This window comes from Nicotiana sylvestris, chromosome 2 (genome assembly GCF_000393655.2).
Source record: "Nicotiana sylvestris chromosome 2, ASM39365v2, whole genome shotgun sequence".
NCBI classification, from domain to species: domain Eukaryota; kingdom Viridiplantae; phylum Streptophyta; class Magnoliopsida; order Solanales; family Solanaceae; genus Nicotiana; species Nicotiana sylvestris.
Genome location: NC_091058.1, coordinates 105,173,671 through 105,196,959, shown reverse-complemented (window position 1 = coordinate 105,196,959; position 23,289 = coordinate 105,173,671). Strand labels below are relative to the sequence as shown.

Below are 23,289 nucleotides of genomic sequence, written 5' to 3'. Positions count from 1 at the left end.
GTGAATATTGTGATAAAAAATGTTACCGCGGGCCTATGTGTGATGTGTCATGTTGTAAGGTTGTACTATATGGGCATTGGCATGAATTGATATAGCTGGTTAAGACTGATACCGGGTATGGATTTAGAATCGGGTCTTTTGAAAATGGATGGAAGGTGAGAATTCTGGTTCTAAGGCTTATCGGTATTGCTAGAAAGGCGAAATTTTAGTTGAGATGGTGTCGTCAGATTTATGTGGATTGGGGTGACGTGGGATCACCCGCGGGTGTATGTGGGAAGTGTGCACTCAGTGACTTGAGGACTTTGAGGCGAATCTTAGCACGTTCGAGGACAAACGTTGGTTTTAAGAGGGGGAGGATGTAACGACCCGGCCAGCCGTTTTGAGAAATTAACCTCTTTTCGGCGGCGTAAGGTTTGGAACAGCTTAATAATATAAGTATCGACTTGTGTGCATGGTTTAATTCAGTTAACGAATGATTCAGAGTCAAATTAGAAGAAGGAATCTAGTTTTGGAAGTTCAAACGGTGAGAATTTGACCAGAATTGGACTTTTGAGTAAACGGCCCCAAAATGAATTTTGGGCGATCTCAACAGCTTCGTATGGTGATTTTGGACTAAGGCCTGCATCCGGATTCAGATTTGAAGGTCCGTAGGGTAATTTAAGGCGTTTTGGCGAAAGTTGGAAAAGTTGAAGTTTGGAAAGTGGAGAAGTTTGACCCATAGTTGACTTTTGTGATATTGGGGTTGGAATGCGATTCCGAGTGTTGGAGCAGCTCCGTTATGTCATTTTGGACTTGTCTGCAAATTTGGCATCATTCCGGGTTGATTTGATAGATTTCGGCACAAGTTTTTGAAGTTGGAAGATTTGGAAGTTCATAGTTCGATTCATGGTCTGATTCATCATTTCGGCGTTGTTTGATATGATTTGAGACCTGGAGCGAGTCTGTGTTAGGTTATATGACTTGTTTGTGTGTTTAGACGGGGTCCCAGGGGACTCAGTGTGTTTTGGGTGTGTTTCGGATCATTTTGAGCTACTTTGGATGCTGATTATCTGATATTTGGTGTTGTTCTTAGCGTTCACGAGGAGCCTCTCGCATTCGCGAAGAAGAATTTGGCTTCTGGAAGTTTGTTCTTCACGTTCGCGAAGAAAGAAATCTCGGTTGCAGAGGTCTAACTTCGTAGGCTCATGTCTCACAATCTATAAGGAATTTGGAGATGATTCGAAATGAAAGTTGTAGCCCTCTGTGTCTAGTTTTCATAAATGTAAATTATTTGGCATTTAGATTTGTGTACAAAACGTTATGGTATTTACACTATAGGCTGTCCGGGGACAGTTCGAAAATCTCTGATGCACAGGGTTGACTTTGGAAGCTTATATCTTGCAATATATAATGACTCAAAAATGATCAACCTATGAATCGATAGCTCTTGGTGTCTAGTTTTCAGAACATCAAACCATTTGTCATTTGAAGTTTTGTACAAAATGTTATGGCCATTATAATTAAGGCTGTCTGGAATGAGTTTGGAAATCGCTGACGAGGAATTTACTCATCGCGAACGTGAGAGAAGGGTTGCGAATGGGAATAACAACCCCTGGGCAGGCAGAATATATTCCCAAATCGAGGGTTGGAAAATTTTATTCATATCTTGACTTATGGAGCTCGGTTTTGAGCGATTCTTTGAGAGTTTTTCATACAAATTGATTGGATAAGTGTTCTTCATCTAGAATCTAACATATTCTATGATTTTATCTTCATTTTCATCATTTAATTTGCGTTTTGGGTTGGGAAAAATGTTGGGTTTTGAAGAAAATTCCTAAAATGGAAAATCATGATTTGAGGGACCAAATGGTATCGGAATTTGATAAATTTTATATGGTTGAACTCGTATCGGAATTGGTATTCGGTTTTTGTAAAATTTGTCATGTTTCGAGGTGCGGGCCCGGGAGGGTCGACTTTTGGACCGATTTTTGGATTTTGTTAAAGATTGAGATTTTATGATCCGGAATAGTTTCTTATGTGTTTTATTTGTGCCTTGAAGTTAATTTGGTTAGATTTGAGCCGTCCGGAGTTCTTTTCACCTGAGAAGTGCATTTTAGATATTGGTTTGTCGTCTTTGAGGTAAGTATCTTGCCTAACCTTGTGTGAGGGACTTTCCCTTAAGATTTTTACCTCTTCTATTATCATGCTATCTTTCATAATTGTTCATCTTTATTGGAAATCATTATTATCTCCCATGTAATTGTTTAGTCTTAATATAGGTTATGATTATCTTCCCGCTGCTCATCCTTAATTGAAATTATTATATATTCTTCGTAAATTGCCCAACCTTAAAAGAAGTTTAGATATCCTATATTTAGTTTAAATTTCCTTATTTGGAATTATTTGATTCGTGTTAGCTTCCTTGTTATTGAATTACATATTGTGGGATTGTTGCTTCATATTATTTTCTCCCTTGTTGAGGTGTTCTTATTACGCTTAGTATTCTCTATTGTGGTTATTTCTTGTGAGCTAGTTTTACCGTCTCCTTGTGATCGAAAGTTCTTGAGTTGATTTACTTGTCGTGTTCTTGTATATATTGTCATTGTTTCTATAGTACTTGTTGTGGTGGTGCATGAGGTTTCTACCGTGCGGTTGTTGATATTGTTATTCACGAGGTTTCTGTCGTGTGGTTGTTGTTATGGGGTTGCATGAGGTTTTTGCCGTGCTATTGCTACTATTGATATATTGCACATGTGGGGTGACAAGGCTGGGTATGTATATATATGCTTATGTGTGGGTTGCACATGTGGCGAGACAAGGTGGGAACATTATGATGTACGTGTCGCGAAACAAAGGTGGGAACATTATGATGTACGTGTCGCGAAACAAGGCGGGCACTTATTATGTTATTATTTGCACACGTGGTGAGACGAGGTGGGCTATGTCAGGGATTGATTGTGATGATTTGTGATGGCCTGGGGGCATTCTAGTTGTTTGATATTGTGTTGTGGTACGCTTACCTGTATGAGCTTTGTCTCGTGGAAGTTGTGAGGAAACATCTTACGTGATGTCCATTCTTTTCCTTATGTATATTAGCTGGTAGGAATTATGTTAAAGCACTTGCACACGCATACATGTAGTTGAATACTCCTATTGGATGTGAAGTCCTCCTAATTTTGCTGAGTATAGATGCACGCCGTTGTTTACTTGTTATATATGTGAGAGTGGCTCTAGTTAGCAAGTGAGTTGTCAGCATGACCATGAGGTGTGATGGGGGCACAGGATGCCAAGTGTTAGATTTCAGGTACTGGGAATCGTAAGCTGTAATTTGTCCAAGATTCGGTACTTCGTGGAAATTGTTGGATAAGACCTGATGTGAACACTGTCGTAGGATCTAAGTTATTGCTTACCTTTACTGTATTGTGAATTTAGGATTTGGGTTTGTGTTTTCGCTCGCTCTTCTATGTCATTATTTTGATATTTCTGCTGTTACTTGTTGTTTTCTTCCTTTTTTGCGATTGTAGTATTGTTAGCCATTTCGTGTAGTTTTTATATATTCATCATGTTCCGTTGTTCCTATATTTGTACAGTTTATTGGACCGGTAGGTGTCTTGACTGTTCCTCGTCACTACTCCACCGAGGTTAGTCTTGATACTTACTGAGCACCGTTGTGGTGGGCTCACGCTACTCTTCTGCACATTTTTGTTGTGCAGATCCTGGTATCGATCATTAGTTAGCTGTGTGGATCATTGCTGAGGAGACTCAAGGTAAACCTGCTACTGCGTTCGCGGGCTTCAGAGTCACCTTCTTACTTGTATTCAACTGTTTTCACTCTTTTCCGAACAGTTATATTTAGAAGTGGTAGCTAACTCTATAGAGTTTATGACTTATACTACCGGGTTTTGGGAATTATAAATTTTGTAGAGATTTCTGCTTCAAGACTATTAAATTTCATTTATTATTGTGGTATTTCAGTATGAGTTAGGCTTACCTAGTTCCTAAGACTACGTGCCATCACGATACCCAAACAGAAGTAAAGTTAGGTCGTGATAGTGAGTGCACCTATTATTAGCCATAGTTACCTACTTGCTATGTGGATTATATGAGGTTTTAATCTTTTGGAACCTGATTCCTTGCCGGTTTCCACCATTACTCCTGTACATAGACGTTATTACATCAGAGGATCGGGTCCATTTAAGTGACTTATCAAGATCATTTTTAATCCTTTTTAAATCCTCCTGAAGTTGTCTATTCATTTCAAGCTCAGCAACAAGACTTGTTTTAACTTTCTTAAGCTCACTCTCAAGCTCAAGTTGAGCCTCACTAGCCACTTCTTTACCCTTAGACAGTCCATCCATTTTTTGTTTATTTTTTCAACAAGTTATGTTCTCTAGTTACTTCTTCCACTTGTTCCTTCAAGTCTACAATAGAAACTACCATATCATCTCTCTCTTGTTCTATGTCACCAATTTCTTCTATTAAAGCATTTTTCTCATTAGTGATGCTATGATAGGCATCAATCAACACATTTGCTATGGACATCAATATTTTCTTATAGTAAGTTTTTAAATTTCTTTGAACATCAAAAAAACTTACCTCATCTTCCTCCTTGTCCTCGTCATCACAGATTTAGCCATAAGTATAAAAATTGACTTATATTCACTATCAACAACCATCATAGATGCATCTCTTTGGTCATCCTCACCTTCAGCTTCACTAGAAGAATCTCCCTAGTCAGCCAAAGCTTGCTTCACCATGTTGTCAGCAGCATATGTTCTTTTGAATTTCCTGTCAGGGATCGGGTTCCACTTAGCTGCCTTATGAGTGTTGGTTTTGTAATGATCCTACTTATGAAGAGGGCAGTATTTAATAAGTGTCAAGGCTTTCCACACTTATGACGACAATCATTTCCTTTGAAATTCCTATTGGAACTTCTTCTCTTTGGGATCCCACCATTTTTACGAAGGATCTTTTGAAATCTTCGAGTGAGATATGTCATTTCAAATTCATCACCACTTGAGTCAGTGAGGGCAGCTTTGAGAACCAGGTTCTTCTCCTCATTGGTCTCTCTTCTTTTAAGATCCTTCTTTCTCTTCATCTCATATGTTTTGAGATTTCCAATAAGCTTGTCAATAGCCAGCTTCTGCAGGTCTTTGGCTTCAGTGATAGCATTAACCTTGCTCTCCTAGGAACCTGGTAGAACACTGAGTATCTTCCGGACCATCTTGTTGGTTGGAATGTTTCACCAATTGAATGAAGCTCATTGATTATGGAGGTGAAACGGTTATGCATCTCTTGAATGAACTCATGCTCTTCCATTTTAAAGAGTTCATACTCAGTTGTAAGCATATCTATTAAGGACTGCTTTACTTGAGTAGCTCCCTCGTGAGTCGTTTGAAGAGCTTCCCAGATTTCCTTGGCAGATTCACATGCTGAGATACGATTATACTCATCTGGTCAAATACCACACACAAGAATCTTCTTAACCTTGAAGTTCTTCTCAATAGCTTTTCGGTCTGCACCATTGTATTCTTTTCTTGTTTTTGGAACAGTCCTTGTTCCCTTTATAACAGCCTTAATAGGGACAAAGGGACCATCACAAATCACATCCCAAAGCTCGGAGGCCTCAGCCAATATGAAGTCATGCATTCTTGTTTTCCACCAAGCATAATATTGGCCGGTAAATCTTGGTGGTCTGTATGTTGATTGTCCTTTCTCAAAGTTTGGTGGAGAAACCATTAAGATCCTTTCTAGATGTTAACCTTTTAGAAAAATCCCGCTCTAATACCAATTGATAGAAACTAAGCATCCAGCAAACTGTATAGAGAACCGGGTTCTCTATCAGTTCTCACTGTAAGCAACAGACTGTAAAACCAAACAGTATAGGGAATCAGGTTCTCAAATTGTTCCAACAGTAAATCGACAGTAAATAAAGAGCACAGAGGAATTTTACGTGGAAAACTCTCAGCTCAACGAGATTAAAAACCAAGTCCTTGCCTTGTAGGATTTCAACTTCACTACTAAGAAATCTTTAGATTACAACCTATTGTAACCTAGTAATTAACCTCTTAATCCCTCACTAACTTGTAACTACACTATTACAAGCCACTTTGTAATAACTCTATTACAAAGACTTAATCACTCACTAACTTGTAACAACACTATTACAAGCCACTTTGTAATAACTCTATTACAAAGACTTCACAACTCGAATAACTCTAGCCAAGACATAAACACAAGGGTTTATGATTTACAAAGGGTTTCTTAAACAATGCTTCTAACTAAGCTAAGTAGGAGTTACAAATGAAGAACAAATAACAAAGACTCAACAAACCTAAGGACTTAAGATATCTTCAATCTTTGGATCTGGTCCTTGAGGTTGCAGTAGCTTTGTTCTTGAGAGAGGTTATGGCTAGCACTTGAGAGAATATTTTCTTTTGATTTTGCAAGTATTGGAGAGATGAAATCCCTTACCTCATGTTGATAATATGTGTGTGTGATATCATCAAGGATGATACAATAAAGTGCCCTTTAGTTTGGCCTTAGCAAGCTATAACTATGTTGTTGTACTGCTATCAAACGGTACAATATAGCAGCCTGCTACACAGTATAGTGCAACAGCTTTTATAGCTGTAGAGTTAACTGTACAACGACGAGGGAAACCGATCCCGATATGGTCCCTCTGTTGTTTCCTTATTTGATTTCATTGAGAATTTAACCAGACATCTGACTAGTTATTCTGAATGCAAGGGAACTTAATTGTATCAGATTCCTTATCTTATTCTCTCATGAAGTAAGTTATTTTACCTTCATTGATTATATTTATACATGTGTGACATCACTTACAATGATGTAAGCAAGGTAGGCAAAAAGCCTTCCACAAAACGTTGACTGTTGCATTGTTCCTGTACAATAACATATGCATGTAGCAACTTTCCAGCTGGGGAGTTGACTTCATACAGTCTCCTCGGGAACTGGTAGGGACATGTTCCCTCAGCTGTTCCTTCCACTCTAAAGATTTGAGTTATATCACATACTGGATCCCAACCTGGAACTTTGTGATCTTAAGGTCTTGTAAATGTATAACAAGTTCTTTATCTGGTTCTGGATGGTAAGTTTGTTAGATCATCAAAACATAAAGTAAAGTACTTATGCACAAAGTACTTATAACCTATCAATTTCCCCTTTTTTGATGATGACAAACTTAGAATTAACATTCCCCTTGAGAACCGGATCTCCACATTGTTCCCCCCTATGAATCAGCCATATTCCCCCTAAGAACCCTAAGGAGCTGATCACAACTAGTTTCTGAAGACTGTTTGGCAAATCATCAAAACTAAAATACCATACCTTATCAATTTTCCCCTTTTTGATGATGACAAACCCAGAATAAATATTCCCTCTGAGAATCAGATTCCTTACATGTATTGATCACATCTGGTCCGTATCTAGTTCATTGAGAACATTTGTCATCATCAAAACATGATATAGTGTAACTTAGAGCAATTTCCCCCTTTTTGATGATGACAAACCCAAAATTAATATTCCCCTTTAGAACCAGATTCCTCACATGTTTCCCTGTGGATCAGACCTATAATCAACATATTATCAGCAACATTCCCCCTGCGAAGCAGAGCTATCTTTCATGCACAACACAACATATAAATTTGATTTTGTTCCTCCCTCATGTTAACACCTATATAACTTCCCCCTTTTGGAATCATTGAAAAGAATAACAGAAGAAGCACAACCAAAAAGAAGTTCAGCAACATTAACTCATTCCACTTGGGCAACACAGCATAAATAATAACAAGAACAACAAGTGAATGTCATTGCACAAAATAGAGTGATTGCCCATAGTAGAGTAATTATAATAAAAGCACAGTAGTTTCAACAATACATAATATGATAATTTTAAACAACTAAAGTACCAATGTCATCAAATATAGGAATCAAAAGAAGATAAAAATTCAATGGTATTTGGAAGGAGTGAAAGACATGGATCACTGAGCAGGAGGAAAAGTAATAGGATAAGGCCTTGATGAGCTTGTCTATTCCTTTGATCAACGATCATCTGCTCTCTCAGTTCCTCTACCTGTTTCCTCAATCTTTTATTCTCACCCTTCAACTTAGCATTCTATTCTTCCAAGGGTCCACGAGGACCTGGTTCTCAACCTTTCTGAGTAGGCTGAACCATCAATCATATCACCAAGAATCTCCCCAAGCATCTTCTCATCAAGAACAAACTCAGTCCCAAGAACATATAGCATCAGAGTATCACATAAAATATAGAAGTTTTTAATTCTTCTTCATAAACATTGGGACTGGGAGGAACAAAGAGGTGATTCTATTTTTGGAACTCAACAATGTCAAGAGGTTCCTCCATTTTTCAGCAATATCAGAGTCAACACTCTGCCTAACAGCATCTTTTGAGACTTCAGAGTCTTCTACCTCTCCAAACCCAATGACTCAACCTTTTGCTTCTGTAAGGGTCCAGGTTCCTCACTTATACTACCCTTTCTATCCCTGAGCAGCCATGTTTCCCACTTTTTCTTCTCAATCTGTTTACGCCTTATCATCTTCTGCATCTTTCTCATTCAACTTTCTTTTCTCCATTTTTTTTCCACTTCATTTTCTCTTCCACAATCACATCAGCATGTCACACCACTTCATCATCAACTAGCCTACTTTTCATCAATCCTTTTTACAGGATCAGAAGTTTGTTTAAACACATAACTCAAAAAGAAAAAGATCATCATTAAAATTGACTTCCTGAGAAGGACTTGAGGGATCATGTCCCTTATTCAGTTCTCACATTTACCAATTTCTCCATCCTTCAAGAGTTCCACAAATCTAGCAACAATTTTAGCCTCAAACTCTAGCATATTATATCTACCATGTTCCCTTTCAGTTGAACTTCCATCAAAATCTACCAAAGACTTCTTGGGGTTTTGATTCAGATGGAGTTAGGATTTTGGAAAGTGACAGAGTTGGGTTCACTTCTGGCATATTTGGAGAGAAGGATTCTTTTGAGACAAGGTTGATTTTGGTTTGGAAGAAAAGAATCGGATTCGGTTGGGTGTAAGATAGAGAAGTGGTTTTTGGGGGGGGGGGTGCTACGGGTCAGTTCAGAAGAGGTTTAACATTTTGGACTTCAAAAATCAGGAGAGAGGTAGGAGAAAGGATGGAATAAATTAATGACATGACACTTTAGCAGCTTAAAAAGGCATATAAGTATTGGAGAGACTACTAACCTGAGTCGCAGAAACCGGGTTCCTTGACGGTTTTTGAAAATCTGAGCAAAGACTTCTAGAAGTGTAATGTCACTCTTACATGTTTTGTCCTGAAACTGCCATATGTGTATACCTGTAATAGTGTAGCTTTGAGTTAACAAGAGGAACATAAGGGACAACTAGTCCTCTCTTACCTCGTCAGGTCAGTATGTCTTCCACTAATTGGTCTTGATCGCATCTTCCCCTGGAGGAGTAGTAGCATTGTTTTCTCTATGGGCAGATGACATAGGGATTATAAACACGGCTGATCACTTGACTCAGGTTGTTCTTGTTGATGACTCAAGGTTTTCTTGGTTGGGTCATGAAAATCGGGTTGATTTGAAAATCAAGTAACATCCATAGAGACATACTTTCTTTTTGTAATGGGATCAAAGAATTTTGTGATGTCGGATAACCAGTGAAGACACATCTCACAGTTCCTTTAGATGTCGCCGAAAAATACTTTTTAGCAGTGTACCTTTCCTTCTTAGCATAGCCAATCATCGAGGGATTAGGTCCCTCTATACCTTTTGGAGATTCTACTGTATACACATCAAATCAGACTTTCCATTTGCAATATCTATAGCTTCACCAGGAGCATTTGTGAATTCTTCATCTTCATCTTCATCTTCTTTGTTATGTGACCCTTTGCCACTATTGTTGAGAACAAAGCATTTTGCATCCAAAGACTCTCGGGTAAGTCAACTTGAGTTTTCTCCCATTGAGCAGTTCATAGAAAGACTTCTCGAGAAGGGACCTAATCATGCACTTGTTAATCGAGTAGCAGGAAGTGTTGACTGCTTCAGCCCATGAACCAGGTCCTCCATAACCAACTTGTTCAACAAATAAAAACTCACATGCCCCAGTCATCTAACCCATAACTCAGCATCATCATCAATGACACTCAGGTATGTTAGATCACCACCATTAAGTGAATCAAGGTCTGCAACATAGATGTTCTTGAACCTTTTAGCTATCAACACCACTTCACCAGTTTTTAGATTGGTGACAATGCAATATTTGGACAAGAACTTCACTTCATTTTTCTTTATCACAGATTTGAGACACACTCAACAAGCTATAGTTCAAGTCATTCACATGGTACACATTTTCAATTTGCATGGGAGAGTGTTTTGCCAATTTTGCCAACACCAAGAATATAGCCCTTCTTGCCATTTTCGAAAAAACATACTCCCACCTTGGAAGACCTAGAGTGAGGAAATCATCTATTCTTCTAGCCATATTCTTAGAGCATCCGCTATCCATGTATCATTTTTTGGCTGCTAACTCTCACTCCAACCTGCTCATGAAATCACTGATTAGACTTAGGAACCCAAGCAAGCTTGGGTCCCTTACAAAGATAGAATGGGCGGATAAAACTTCTTATTGCCCATGCAGGCAACATATATTTTCCTCTCAGAGGACTAGGTTCCTCAACATTATGCTTCTTTTCAACAAAAACTTTATTTTTCTATAGAGACTGAATTTTAACTTTACAGGAGTCCTTGTAATGACCAGTTTGACCACAGTGAGTGCACAACCTATTATTAGCCATAGTTACATACTTGCTATGGGGATTATAGGAGGTTTTAGCCTTTTGGAACCCGATTCCTTGCCTTTTTCCACTATTACTCCTGTACATAGACGTTATTGCATCAGAGGAGCGAGTCCATTTAAGTGACTTATCAAGATCATTATTAACCCTTTATAAATCCTTCTGAAGTTGTCTATTCTTTTCAAGCTCAGCAACAAGAATTATTTTAACTTTCTTAAGCTCACTCTCAAACTCAAGTTGAGCCTCACTAGCCACTTCTTTACCCTTAGTACCATCCATTGTTTTGTTTGTTTTTTTAACAAGTTATGTTCTCTAGTTACTTCTTCCACTTATTCCTTCAAGTCTACAATGGAAACTACCATATCATCCCTCTCTTGTTCTATGTCACCAATTTCTTCTATTAAAGCATTTTCTCATTAATGAGGCTATGATAGGCATCAATCAACACATTTGCTAAGGACATCAATTTTTTCTTAGAGTAAGTTTTAAAATTTCTTTGAACATCAAGAAAACTTACCTTATCTTCCTCCTTGTCCTCGTCATCATCAGATTTAGCCATGAGTGCAAAGATTGACTCATATTCATTGTCAACAACCATCATAGATGCATCTCCTTGGTCATCCTCACCTTCAAATTCACTGGAGGAATCTCCACGGTCAGTCAAATCTCTTCTTTTGAATTTCCTGTTAGGGATCGGGTTCCTCTTAGCTGCCTTATCAGTGTTGGTTTTGTAATGATCCTGCTTATGAAGAGGACAGTCTTTAATAAAGTGTCTAGGCTTTCCACACTTATGACAACAATCATTTTCTTTGAAATTCCTACTGGAACTTCCTTTCTTTGGGATCCCACCATTTTTACGAACCATCTTTTGAAATCTTCGAGTGAGATACGTCATTTCAAATTCATCACCACTTGAGTCAGTGAGGGCAGCTTTGAGAACCAGGTTCCTCTCCTCATTGGTCTCTCTTCTTTCAAGATCCTTCTTTCTCTTCATCTCATATGTTTTGAGATTTCCAATAAGCTCGTCAATAGTCAGCTTTTGCAGGTCTTTGGCTTTAGTGATAGCATTAACCTTATTCTCCCAGGAACCTGGTAGAACACTGAGTATCTTTCGGACCAGCTTGTTGGTTGGAATGATTTCACCAAGTGAATGAAGCTCATTGATTATGTAGGTGAAACGAGTATGCATCTCTTGAATGAACTCATGCTCTTCCATTTTAAAGAGTTCATACTCAGTTGTAAGCATATCTATTTTGGACTACTTTACCTAAGTAGTTCCCTCGTTAGCCATTTGAAGAGCTTCCTAAATTTCCTTGATAGATTCACATGCCGAGATACGATTATACTCGTCTGGTCCAATACCACACACAAGAATCTTCTTCATCATGAAATTCTTCTCAATAGCTTTTCGGTCAGCACCATTGTATTCTTTTCTTGTTTTTGGAATAGTTCTTGTTCCCTTTCCAACAGCCTTCATAGGGACAAAGGGACCATCACAAATCACATCCCAAAGCTCGGAGTCCTTAGCCATTATGAGGTCATGCATTCTTATTTTCGACCAAGCATAATATTGGCCACTAAATCTTGGTGGTCTGTATGTTGATTGTCCTTCCTCGAAGTCTGGTGGAGCAGCCATGAAGATCCTTTCTAGGTGTTAACCTTTTAGAAAGAACCCGCTCTGATACCAAGTGATAGAAACTAAGTGTCCAACAAACTGTATAGAGAACCGGGTTCTCTTTAGTTACCACTGTAAGCAACAGACTGTAAAACCAAACAGTATTGGGAATCAGGTTCTCTAATTGTTCCCACAGTAAATCGACAGTAAATAAAGAACTCGGAGGAATTTTACATGGAAAACTCCCAACTCAACGAGATTAAAAACCACGACCTACCCTTGTAGGATTTTAACTTCACTACTGAGTAATCTTTAGATTACAACCTATTGTTACCTAGGAATTAACCTCTTAATCCTTCACTAACTTATAACTACACTATTACAAGTTACTTTGTAATAATTCTATTACAAAGACTTAATCGCTCGCTAACTTGTAACAATACTATTACAAACCACTTTGTAATAACTCTATTACAAAGACTTCACAACTCGACTAACTCTAGCCAAGACACAAACACATGCGTTTATGATTTACAAAGGGTTTCCTACACAATGCTTCTAACTAAGCTAAGTAGGAGTTACAAATGAAGAACAAATAACAAAGACTCAACAAACCTAAGGACTTAAGATATCTTCAATCTTTGGATCTAGTCCTTAAGGTTGCAGCAACTTTGTTCTTGAGAGAGGTTAAGGCTAGCACTTGAGAGAATATTTTCTTTTGATTTTGCAAGTGTTGGAGAGATGAAATCCCTTGTGTCATGTTGATAATATGTGTGTGTGATGTCATCAAGGATGATGTAATAAAGTGCCCTTTAGTTTGGCCTTAGCAAACTACAGTTGTATTGTTGTACTACTGCTAGACGGTATAGTGCAGCAGCCTGCCAGACGGTACGGTGCAGCATCTTTTACAGCTGTAGAGTTGACTGTACAACGACGAGGGAAACTGATCCCTATCTGGTCCCTCTGCTATTTCCTTATCTGATTTCATTGAGAATTGAACCAGACATCTGACTAGTTATTCTGAATGCAAGGGAATCTAATTGTATCAGATTCCTTATCTTGTTCTCTCATGAAGTAAGTGTTTTACCTTCTTTGATTGTATTTATACATATGTGACATCACTTACAATGATGTAAGCAAGGTAGGTAAAAAGCCTTCCACAGAAAGTTGCATGTTGTACTATTCCTGTATAGTAGCGTGTGTATGCAGCAACTTTCCAGCTGGAGAGTTGACTTCATACAGTCTCCTCGGGAATTGGTAGGGAGCCGGCTGAGTTAAGATGTCATGATACACACACAATAGATGATATTATAGGGAATGAAGCAGATGTAGAAGAAAATGCTCATACTGAGCAACACTTATCAGCAGTTGTGGAGGATGGAAACATAGAAGAAAATGCTCATGTTGAGCAGAACCTTTCAGTAATTGCAGAGGACAGCAACATAGACATGTCTGAAGTAGGAGTTGTTGAATCAAGTTCAGATGATGCAAGGTTGTTAACACCTGCACAACAACAATCTGCACTACAAAGTGATGTCCTTATCTCAGTAGTAGTAGAGCTAGAAAAAATGAGATAAGGAGGTCTAAAAGAACCTTAAAGGATCCCTTGTGGTTGCAAGATTATGTAACCACCAAAAGGGGACATGGATCTTCATATCCATTATCTAACTATTTGTCTTATGTTAAGTTGAAGGACAAGTGCAGAAGTTTCCTAGCTAACATTTCTATACTGACTGAGCCAAAGAACTTCACTGAGGCTTCAAAGGACAGAAGGTGGGTTGAAGCAATGGAAATGGAGATCAAGGCACTAGAAGACAACAAAACGTGGGATATTGTTGATCTGCCAAGAGGAAAAAAGGCCATTGGGTCGAAATGGGTATACAAAATCAAGTATAAAGCCAGTGGAGAAGTAGAAAGGTTTAAGGCTATATTGGTTGCCAAGGGGTATAGCCAAAGAGAAAGTTTGGATTACAATGAAACCTTCTCACCAATTGCCAAAATGGTAACTGTGAGGTCTATTATTGCACTTGCTGATTCTAGAGGTTGGAATATCTCACAAATGGATGTATACAACGCCTTTCTATAAGATGATTTGTATGAGGAAGTGTACATGGAACTTCCGCAAGGTTTCAGGAAGCATGGGGGACAAAGGTTTGCAAACTACTGAAATCATTATATGGCCTGAAACAAGCTTCGAGACAATGGAACATCAAGCTTAGTGAGGCTCTCATAGTTGCAGGATACATTCAACGCCTTCATGACTACTCCTTATTCACTAAGAAAAGGGGAGAAGACTTTGTGGCAGTATTAATATATGTAGATGACTTACTGATAACTAGAAACATCACACAATTCATTAGTGAGACTAAGGAGGTGCTTCAACAACAATTTAAGGTCAGGGATCTTGGTGATCTTAAATACTTCCTAGAAATTGAAGTGTTAAGGTCCAAAAGTGGAATTCTTTTGAATCAAAGAAAGTACTACCCTCCAGTTGATTTCTGATTTAGGCTTAGGTGGTGCCAAGTCTATTCTCACTCCAATTGATCTCAATCAAAAGTTTACTTCAGCAGAATTTGATAGACATACTGGTGTTACAAATGATGAGGTACTATCTGATGCAAATGAGTATCAACGACTGATTGGTAGGCTAATTTATCTTACCATTACCAGGCCATATATCGTATTTACAGTGCAGACTCTTAGTCAATTCATGCAAGAGCCAAAAAGTCTCATTGGGATGCAACTGTGAGAGTTGTCAGATACCTCAAACATGAGCCGGGGATGGGAATATTTCTACGCAGGTCGAATAAAGATAGCTTGACTTGCTTCTGTGATGCTGATTGGGCTAGTTGTCCAAACACACGCAGATCTGTTACTGGGTATTTGATCAAATTTGGTGATTCACTTATCTCTTGGAAATAAAAAAAGTAGCATACAGTGTCAAAAAGCTCTGCAGAAGCAGAATATAGAAGTTTAGGAGCAGTAAAGCAGAGATTGTATGGTTATTAGGGCTGTTTGCTGAGCTGGGTGTAATTATCAAGCAGCATGTGAGTATCTACTGTGATAATAAGGCTGCTTTGCAAATAGCAACCAATCCTATCTTTCACGAACGTACCAAACACATAGAGATTGATTGCCATTTTATGCGTGACAGGATTAAGCAAGGTGTGCTCATGCCTCTCTTTATAGGCACTAAGGATCAACAGGCTGACTTATTAACCAAAGGGCTTGGTCATTCACATCATACTTTCCTTTTAGGTAAGCTTGGAGCTGCTTTAATATCTTGCACCCTCCAACTTGAGGGGGAGTGTGAAGAGTAGTTTAATATAGTTAAACTAGTTTTAGTTAGTTAAAAGTAGTTAGTGGTGGGTCTCAGTTGACCATGGTTAGGTTGTTAGAACTATAGTTAGTTGTTACAACTATAGTTAAGTTAGAGTATATATTTGTAATTACACTGATTTGAAAATATACAAAATCATATTTTCATTCTCTGCATTCATCTTCTTCTTCTCTCAATTCTCAAACATTGAAGAGCTTCAGTTGTGGTTGCATGGATGAATCTGAGATGTGAACTCAGATTTATCAGGCTCACATTAGTATAGTGAAAGAATATATTAAAATTTTCCTTGAAAAGGTGATTGTACATTAATGTTAATGTTTTATAAAAAAGAAATGACATTATACATTTGCAATGTTTCAAAATGGAAAAAATATCATATAAATTAAAGCAGAGGGAGAATGATGAGGGTTCGTTCTTAGTACAAACTATCACTGATGCAAGAAAAATAATGCTCTTAACGGAATTCCATACTGACCTCAGCAAGGAGCAAACAAGATTTGGAATTCTTTTCTTTTTCTCTAACGAGATTTGGAGTTGACTATTCGCAAGTATTAGGAGTTTCTGATCTCTTTTTCTAACAACATCAATAATATAACTTTTAAGTATTCGCTCATTGATAAGTAAGGAACGATTAAGGATTATTTGAAGGCAGCTGAGAGCAGTACAACTCAGCACTCAGCAGTGTAATGCCTCAAAATTTTAATAATATTTGCATTCTTGATTGAACATTTTTATAACAAGGAGATATTTTATTTTGCACTTCCTAAACGTAAAATTGACAATATACGAAAATTTCTTACTTTAGGTTGTGTTAATATTGACAAAGAAGCTCCATGGTGTTGCTATGTGTAATACTTAATATTATTTTGATGAATTGTTATTAAATATATTATATAATTAAGTTTTTAGGCTGTCAATCTTTTGTATTTATCTAAAGATATTAGTAATTTGAGCAGCCACATTTTTCATACTTATCCAAAGTTTAGATATTACTTTGGAAGACTTGTTTTTCCATATCGTTCTCTCTTGTTTAATTCTTGCAAGACAAAGAAACAAAACCACCTACCCTCTCTCCTTCTTAGCCTCTGAAAACTTCATGAAACCACCATAAATTTCTACTAAATCAACCAGCAAAATTCGTTTTTTGGTGAAGATCAAGTTGCTCCTCTCTTTTGTGGTAAGTTTCTAAACTCGTTTTTGCACTAGACAGATATTAGTAATTTCTCCATATCTTTTTGTACAGACCTCCGATTTAAGTGATCCAGGACTTTATGGAAAGGTATTTCACATATCTATAACTCTTATGAAGGAACCAAATTCTAGTTTTGCTGGTATTTATCCGAAAAGGGATCAGAAAGTACAAGGCAGGTGCTGCCCAGATTTTCAGTTTTAGAAATACTCCATGTACTACTGTTAGTAATTTTAGCATAACTTTCTGTGAAAAAAATAGATATAGGGGTGATTCAAAATGTTCTGAAACGCTAACACATAGATCTGCAATTTTTATGAAGACGATACAGTTTAGTTTGTCCGTTTAGATCTTCAAAAGTGAGCCACAACACGAAACAGTAATACTGTCTAGATTTTCTATTTCAAATATTTTTGGGTAATTTTCACCAATATCATGTTTAGTTTGACATGTTAAATCACTTAACTTATTTAGATATTTGATTATGTATTTAAGGTATATAAACCCTTAAAAATCAAAGGAAAAGTATTTGAGGAAGTGGACGGATTTGATTTGTTTACGGCATAGACGATTCGAACGTCCCCAAGTTGTGATTGAACTGTTTTGTGGTAAAACACCAAGGTTTGTGTATAAACTTTGTACTCTTTTTGCTTATTGGAATATTTTGAAATAACCTAATATTTATTTTTCTTGTCTTCAATTTATATTGTTATATTCGTATTATATCAAGCATTGTCAGATATTTGCTAAATCGCCCATTTGTACGGATTATTTGATCATTTTGCATTCTTGTTGGGACTATGTCCTTCTTATGGCAGTGACTTTGTCACTCTTCTTGGCATGCCGCTTGATTTGGATATTTTGCCATCTTAACTTTGAATTTGTAGTTCGCTTAAATTATGGAACCTGTCCGTGTTAAGTACGAACTAGGAAGTCATTTTTAATATGGTTCTTGATTCTCTTAACTATTGGGTTTTGACCCTACTTGATTTGGGGATTCGGTCCATCTTGATATTTGATTATGCTTAGTGTGATAGCATGACGTACATATTGGGCGAAAAATGAATATTTGGTAAACTCTCTTGAATTGATAGTATACGCTTTCTCGACTCTTGAACATTATTATTGATATTTAGAAACACTTCAAAGTTTGATATTTAATATGTTTGATATTTAATATGTTTGATATATTTCTTCACTTATTTTAAATTATGTTAAATTGAGCTAACTATGACAGAAAAGGGGAATTGGAGAATTTAATGACTCCAAGCCCAAAGTTTATACGCCACTAAGATTTATGCTTAGTGATAGTTGTTTTCTATCGTAGGTAATGTACAGGATGAAATCTGAAGACGACCATTATGAAGTAGTCTTTTGGGAGCACTTATGGAGATCACATTTGCATATGCACCTTGATTTTGCATAGTTTTGGGACATGTACATTATATATATATATATATATATATATATATATATATATATATATATATATATGTGTGTGTGTGTGTGTGTGTGTGTGTGTGTGTGTGTGTGTGTGTGTGTGTGTGTGTGTGTGATATTTATGTATGTTATTTGGAGGCTTGTTGGATTTTAAGACCAAAATCTTGTAACTTAAATTTGGTAACTTGTTTTGTTGTTTTAGGATGTGTTAATAACTCAAGTCTTGTAATATGCTGAATTTACACTTTGTCTTGTAAATATGTACAAAGGAGAAAACTAGTTTCCTTTTTATATACCCGATAGTTTGAAATTTATATACAATACAAACTTGCAATGATGTTGAATGACTGTATAAATTTGTTAGGAAGTTGCTTTAATCTGTTGATTATTCAAGAAGGGTTATATCATCTTATGTTGATATTTTGACATTGTATTTCATTTAAAATAAAATTATGAAGTGTATTTTCAAAAAAAAAATATTGCACTTTGAATATTTTCGCATGAGCCTATTTCCGCTACTAAATTATTCTGAATATTTTTAACTAATATCTTTTTAATACTTTATAAGTAGTAAATTAGATTTGTTTCCTAAGTAGCACCCTCCCAAAGGGGTTGCTACAAGTTTTCAGTTACATGATTGTTGGTTAGTTACTGTAGCGAGTGCGAATAGATGTTAGTTGAGCTAGCAACTTAGTCGGTTATCGAACTCAAGTTAGCTGAGTAATGCATTTGTGCATTGATCTTAATACATAGTTACTGTGAGCTGTATAAATTACATTGTAGAAGTGTAGCTTGCCACAAAATTCCAATTTAGTAGTAAAAGATACAATGAATTTTATCTAATTAAAGAATGAATTCAATAAGGTGCAACAGTGATTGGTTGTATTGCAAATTATGTGGATTCAAATGAGAAGAATGGAGCTCCAGAAATGCTCTTGGATCTCGCTATCTTTCTCACCAATATTCTCCATTTCATTTCATCCTTCTTGTTCTGTTTTCTTCTCTTTTGCTTAAAATTCCTGCTTAAACATTAAAAATAATAATTAATCAACCTATAAACAAGATCACTTCTGATACATAGAAATCAATAACTGACTGATCTTCAGTGTTTGTTCTTCTAAGTAGAGGAAAAAGATAATTATAACAAACCTGCACAAAGGAACCCGACAAACATCCGAATTGGCACAAAGGCGAGAATGCAATTCCAAGACTTGCCACATTCTCTTGCAGTGGATACAGCCACCAGGGACTCTCAACTTACACCCGGCAAAGTGACGAATGAGCAATTCTAGCCCCTTGCACGCTGCATACTGGCATGGTTCTTGATCCTCTTTCAGAACCTTATCACGTGGACCAATGGTACGACAACCGTCTTTGCATATGTGAACCAAAGCTTCCATTGCCTCATACAACTGCATATAGATTTTTCTCTCGTTGTTCTTTCTCACCCTTTCCTTCTCCCTCTGCAAACAAGTCATCATATTATTATTAAACCACTTAAATGGGATAAGATCCATTCTAAACATATGTGGGATACTACTTACCATATCCTCATCAATTACAGATCTCAAAATCTGTTTTTCAAGCACAGGGTGGCTTTGTTTCATGGCATTCCACCCTTCTGTGGCGGATACTGGCTTAAGATGCTTCAGCATAAAACGGTGACAAAGAAGGCTAAGCCGAGAGGCGTCACACAAGAGTGCCAACTGGAAGATATCAACCACATTTTCCGTGGTCAATCTTTGCTCCAGCTGCAACTCACATTCTCGCTTTAGGTGAGGGACCGCATATGCATGTGATAGCACCAATAGACTCAGCCCATGTTCCTTCATTTTTTCTTCCTCATACCTGCAATGTGAAGAATGAAAATAGAGATGATCAGAACCTAGTTATTGTCATTCAGATTACAAATATAGTTTCATTAGGAAACTATACTGCTATCTCAAAATTAATTTGGTCTATGAATCATTTTATAAAAATGGAATAACTGCATTGCCGTGCCTAAAATTGATTGTTCAGTCTTGGAAAACAAACAGCTATAAGAAAGTTGTGTTAAATTAAGCTAACTATTCAACAAGAGAACAAACCAATAATAATTTAACAACATTATTGACCTTCATTTGAAACCCTAGAAAATATGGTTAACGACTTTGGAAGCCAGATATGCACGTGCCTAAGAGCCAAAGTACAGAAATGATGTCAAAGGAGAATCAATCTACCTGGAAGAATATAAGAATCTGATGAAAACTTGAACGGCCTCAGGTGGAACCCCACTTATCGAGATGGATCGCTGATGACCACAACGACCACGTGCTCTTGATTGTTTCAAACTCAACATGCTTTTAAATACTGGAGAATTCATTCCCTGTTCGTATACATCCGGAGATCAACAACTAATACGTCTAAAAATTTCTATTCCATGCCAAAAGCACCCTAGTACTACTCTAAAGGCGCACAATTGTGTAAAGAACTTACCAAAATACTAGCATGCGCATAGAGGATGCCACCGTTATCTATATTGATAGAGACGTCGGCTCTGTAACCTTCATCAAAGAGGCAATCCCACGTATTCTTTGTAGCACTAGGTGTGCAGCAGTATTTTCTCACTGCTGATTTCCTCGTTACAAATTTGATCTCCTGCCGGCTATTTGTGAAAGACACTGGCAATGGAGGCGGGTTTGGCAAGGCTCTCACCCCCGGAGATTCCTCATTTCTACTGTTCATTCGCTTAACTATCCTTCTGCAGAAGAAAAGTTGAATCACTATTAATAATATGTCAAATTGGAGATTCAAGTTTCGAGGAAAAGAATATTATTCGTGATCCACTACAATTTTTAAGGTCGCATCAAATTGAGACTATCCTGAAATGAATCCATTAAACTAAAAGAACCCCTTTTGTTTGTTCTCTCGCCGCAAAACCAGAGAAATCCAGAGGAGAAGATAAAGGGAAAGAACGTTTCTTGTCTGGCTAAACAAAATAGGTGTTTGATTATCATAAAGAAAATGCAAACGGTAATTGTGTTCTTCTCGTTTTCATTTCATCATTTTATATTAGATACCTAAATGGCCAAATCGTTTAGAGAAAAACACATTGCAGGTTGAAAGCTAGAGGTTCCAATTGCAGGTTCAAATAGAACCTAACCGGAACAGCCACGGCCCCGCCCCGGCCCATTCTGGTAGCTATTAACAAATGATCGTCAGAGAATGTGAAGGTTTGATTTTTGCGATAACAATGAAAGAAGGTTCACGGTTGGATAGAAACGCCAAGAAATGGTGATGCAATCAATCAGTATGCATGGAATTACCTTGTTAATTACCCGACCGGAGGACAATATGAAGAAATTAAGGGAAACAGCTTCCTGGTTCTCACAACCCCCGTTGATCTCTGCTCTTCCAAAAATTAGAAAAAGGAGCGTTTTCTATCAATCAATATGTGCCTCGAATCCAAATTAATAAATAGCCTAGGCGATAAAAAAAAGATTTTTTTATCAAATATCTACAGATTATATTATGTACTAGAGATCAAAAATTGATTGCAGGTTACGCACCAAAATCGCTAACCTTTCAAACCAATCTATCAAAACCCCAATTGTTACAAAAATAAGACGAATTGGCAGCAGTCCTTAATTATTGACAATGCCTGCCTTCACCAGCAAAATAATGCTAGACTCTTCTGGCAACAATTGGGAGATTGGATCAAAAGGAAAAAGAGAGAAAGAATAGGAGATTGGAAATGAAGGTGGGGGTTGATTTTTTAAAGGGAAGAATTAAAGGATCCAAATAAGGCAGGGTGTTAAACGAATAGATAAAGATGTGATGACCTGTATATGTGTCAGCTCCTATGCAATGCCCATGTTTCCTCTGATTGACCATTGTTAGCTAATATAATAATTAGCCAATAGGATTAGGCAAAGCCGAGTAAATCTATCTAAGTCTAACTTAATCCAACCGAGTTGTGCTTTAGGAAATCATTACTATTACTTGGCTGATTTGATTTTGTAAAAAATTGCAAAGATTAACATCTACTACTAACAATTATTAAATGATTACGTATTTATATTTGCCTTATAGCTCTAAGATGAATAGCATATTTTGCCAAGCTTTTAAAATTAACGTATTTTAAAAACTACTTTTCAAAAAAATATTTTTACTGAAAAGCAGTTTGTGTTGGCCAATAAAAAAAAGCTTGATCAAACAGTGAACTTTCTAAAGCTTCTAATCCTGAATAATCATTTGTTGAGATACGCTATCTGGACTGTTTTCACTTCCGGAAAAATTTATTTCTTAAGTTTATTTTCATTTTCATCTTTGAAAAATAAGGAAGTGCCTTTATACTTATTATATTACTCTTTTAATGATTTTAGATTGTTAAGTTTTTTTCCTGATTTTGTTGAGTTCTTCTTTTAAATATATACTCTCAAATAAAATGTGATGTTGTAAGACAATTAAATTTGTAACAATTGAACCGAATTAGAAACAGCAAACTGAAACCATAGGTTTATACTCTTTTATTTTCGTGTTTAGTCAAGAACCATAAAAATTGGTCTTGTCTTCACTACATACGCTATATCTAAATAATTTTGGGGCCCTTATATGTAATTGCACACAACAAGAAGTTAATATCTAAACAATCCACTACTTCACGAGGTTAATGTCACTATATGTAATTATTGCACACAACTAAGAGCCTGTTTGGCCATGCTGCAAAAATTTTCTTATTTTGAAAAGTACTTTTTTCAGAAGTACTTCTTTTAAAAGTATTTTTGAAATTTTTTTTTTTTTGTGTTTGGCCAATTCATTTAAAAAGTACTTTTTGTAATATTTGGTAAATAAATTGTGTTTGGCCAATCTTTCTAAAAAGTACTTTTGAGTATCAAATTACCAAAAAGAATAGTACCA

At 36.8% G+C, this 23,289-nt stretch overlaps 1 protein-coding gene across 5 annotated transcripts; it reads right to left on the bottom strand.

Annotated features, from left to right (window-relative positions):
• Positions 1 to 19,102: 19,102 nt before the first annotated feature.
• Positions 19,103 to 22,150, bottom strand: LOC104212427 (BTB/POZ and TAZ domain-containing protein 4-like). 5 transcript variants are annotated; one of them, XM_009761676.2, is made up of 7 exons: positions 21,939 to 22,149; positions 21,696 to 21,775; positions 20,866 to 21,130; positions 20,610 to 20,755; positions 19,935 to 20,238; positions 19,540 to 19,853; positions 19,103 to 19,409 (listed from the first exon to the last, which is right to left on the bottom strand). In XM_009761676.2, the coding sequence occupies exons 3-7, from the start codon at positions 21,112 to 21,114 to the stop codon at positions 19,283 to 19,285; spliced, it is 1,140 nt and encodes a 379-aa protein (XP_009759978.1). In that variant the 5' UTR covers positions 21,115 to 21,130; positions 21,696 to 21,775; positions 21,939 to 22,149; the 3' UTR covers positions 19,103 to 19,282. The 5 variants fall into 5 exon arrangements, with proteins under 5 accessions (XP_009759978.1, XP_070024219.1, XP_009759979.1 ...); XM_070168118.1 differs by having other exon boundaries at positions 21,696 to 21,851; positions 21,952 to 22,149; XM_009761677.2 differs by having other exon boundaries at positions 21,952 to 22,149.
• Positions 22,151 to 23,289: the final 1,139 nt, after the last annotated feature.

Bases quoted from the DNA above. Each gene is read 5' to 3' on its own strand.
- LOC104212427 (XM_070168119.1), bottom strand. From the start codon at position 21,114: ATGAACAGTAGAAATGAGGAATCTCCGGGGGTGAGAGCCTTGCCAAAC. The intron at 19,854-19,934 runs GTAAGTAGTATC...ACTTGTTTGCAG, and splicing joins CTGTAATTGATGAGGATATG to AGGGAGAAGGAAAGGGTGAG. The intron at 19,410-19,539 runs GTTTGTTATAAT...ATGTTTAAGCAG, and splicing joins TGTCGGGTTCCTTTGTGCAG to GAATTTTAAGCAAAAGAGAA.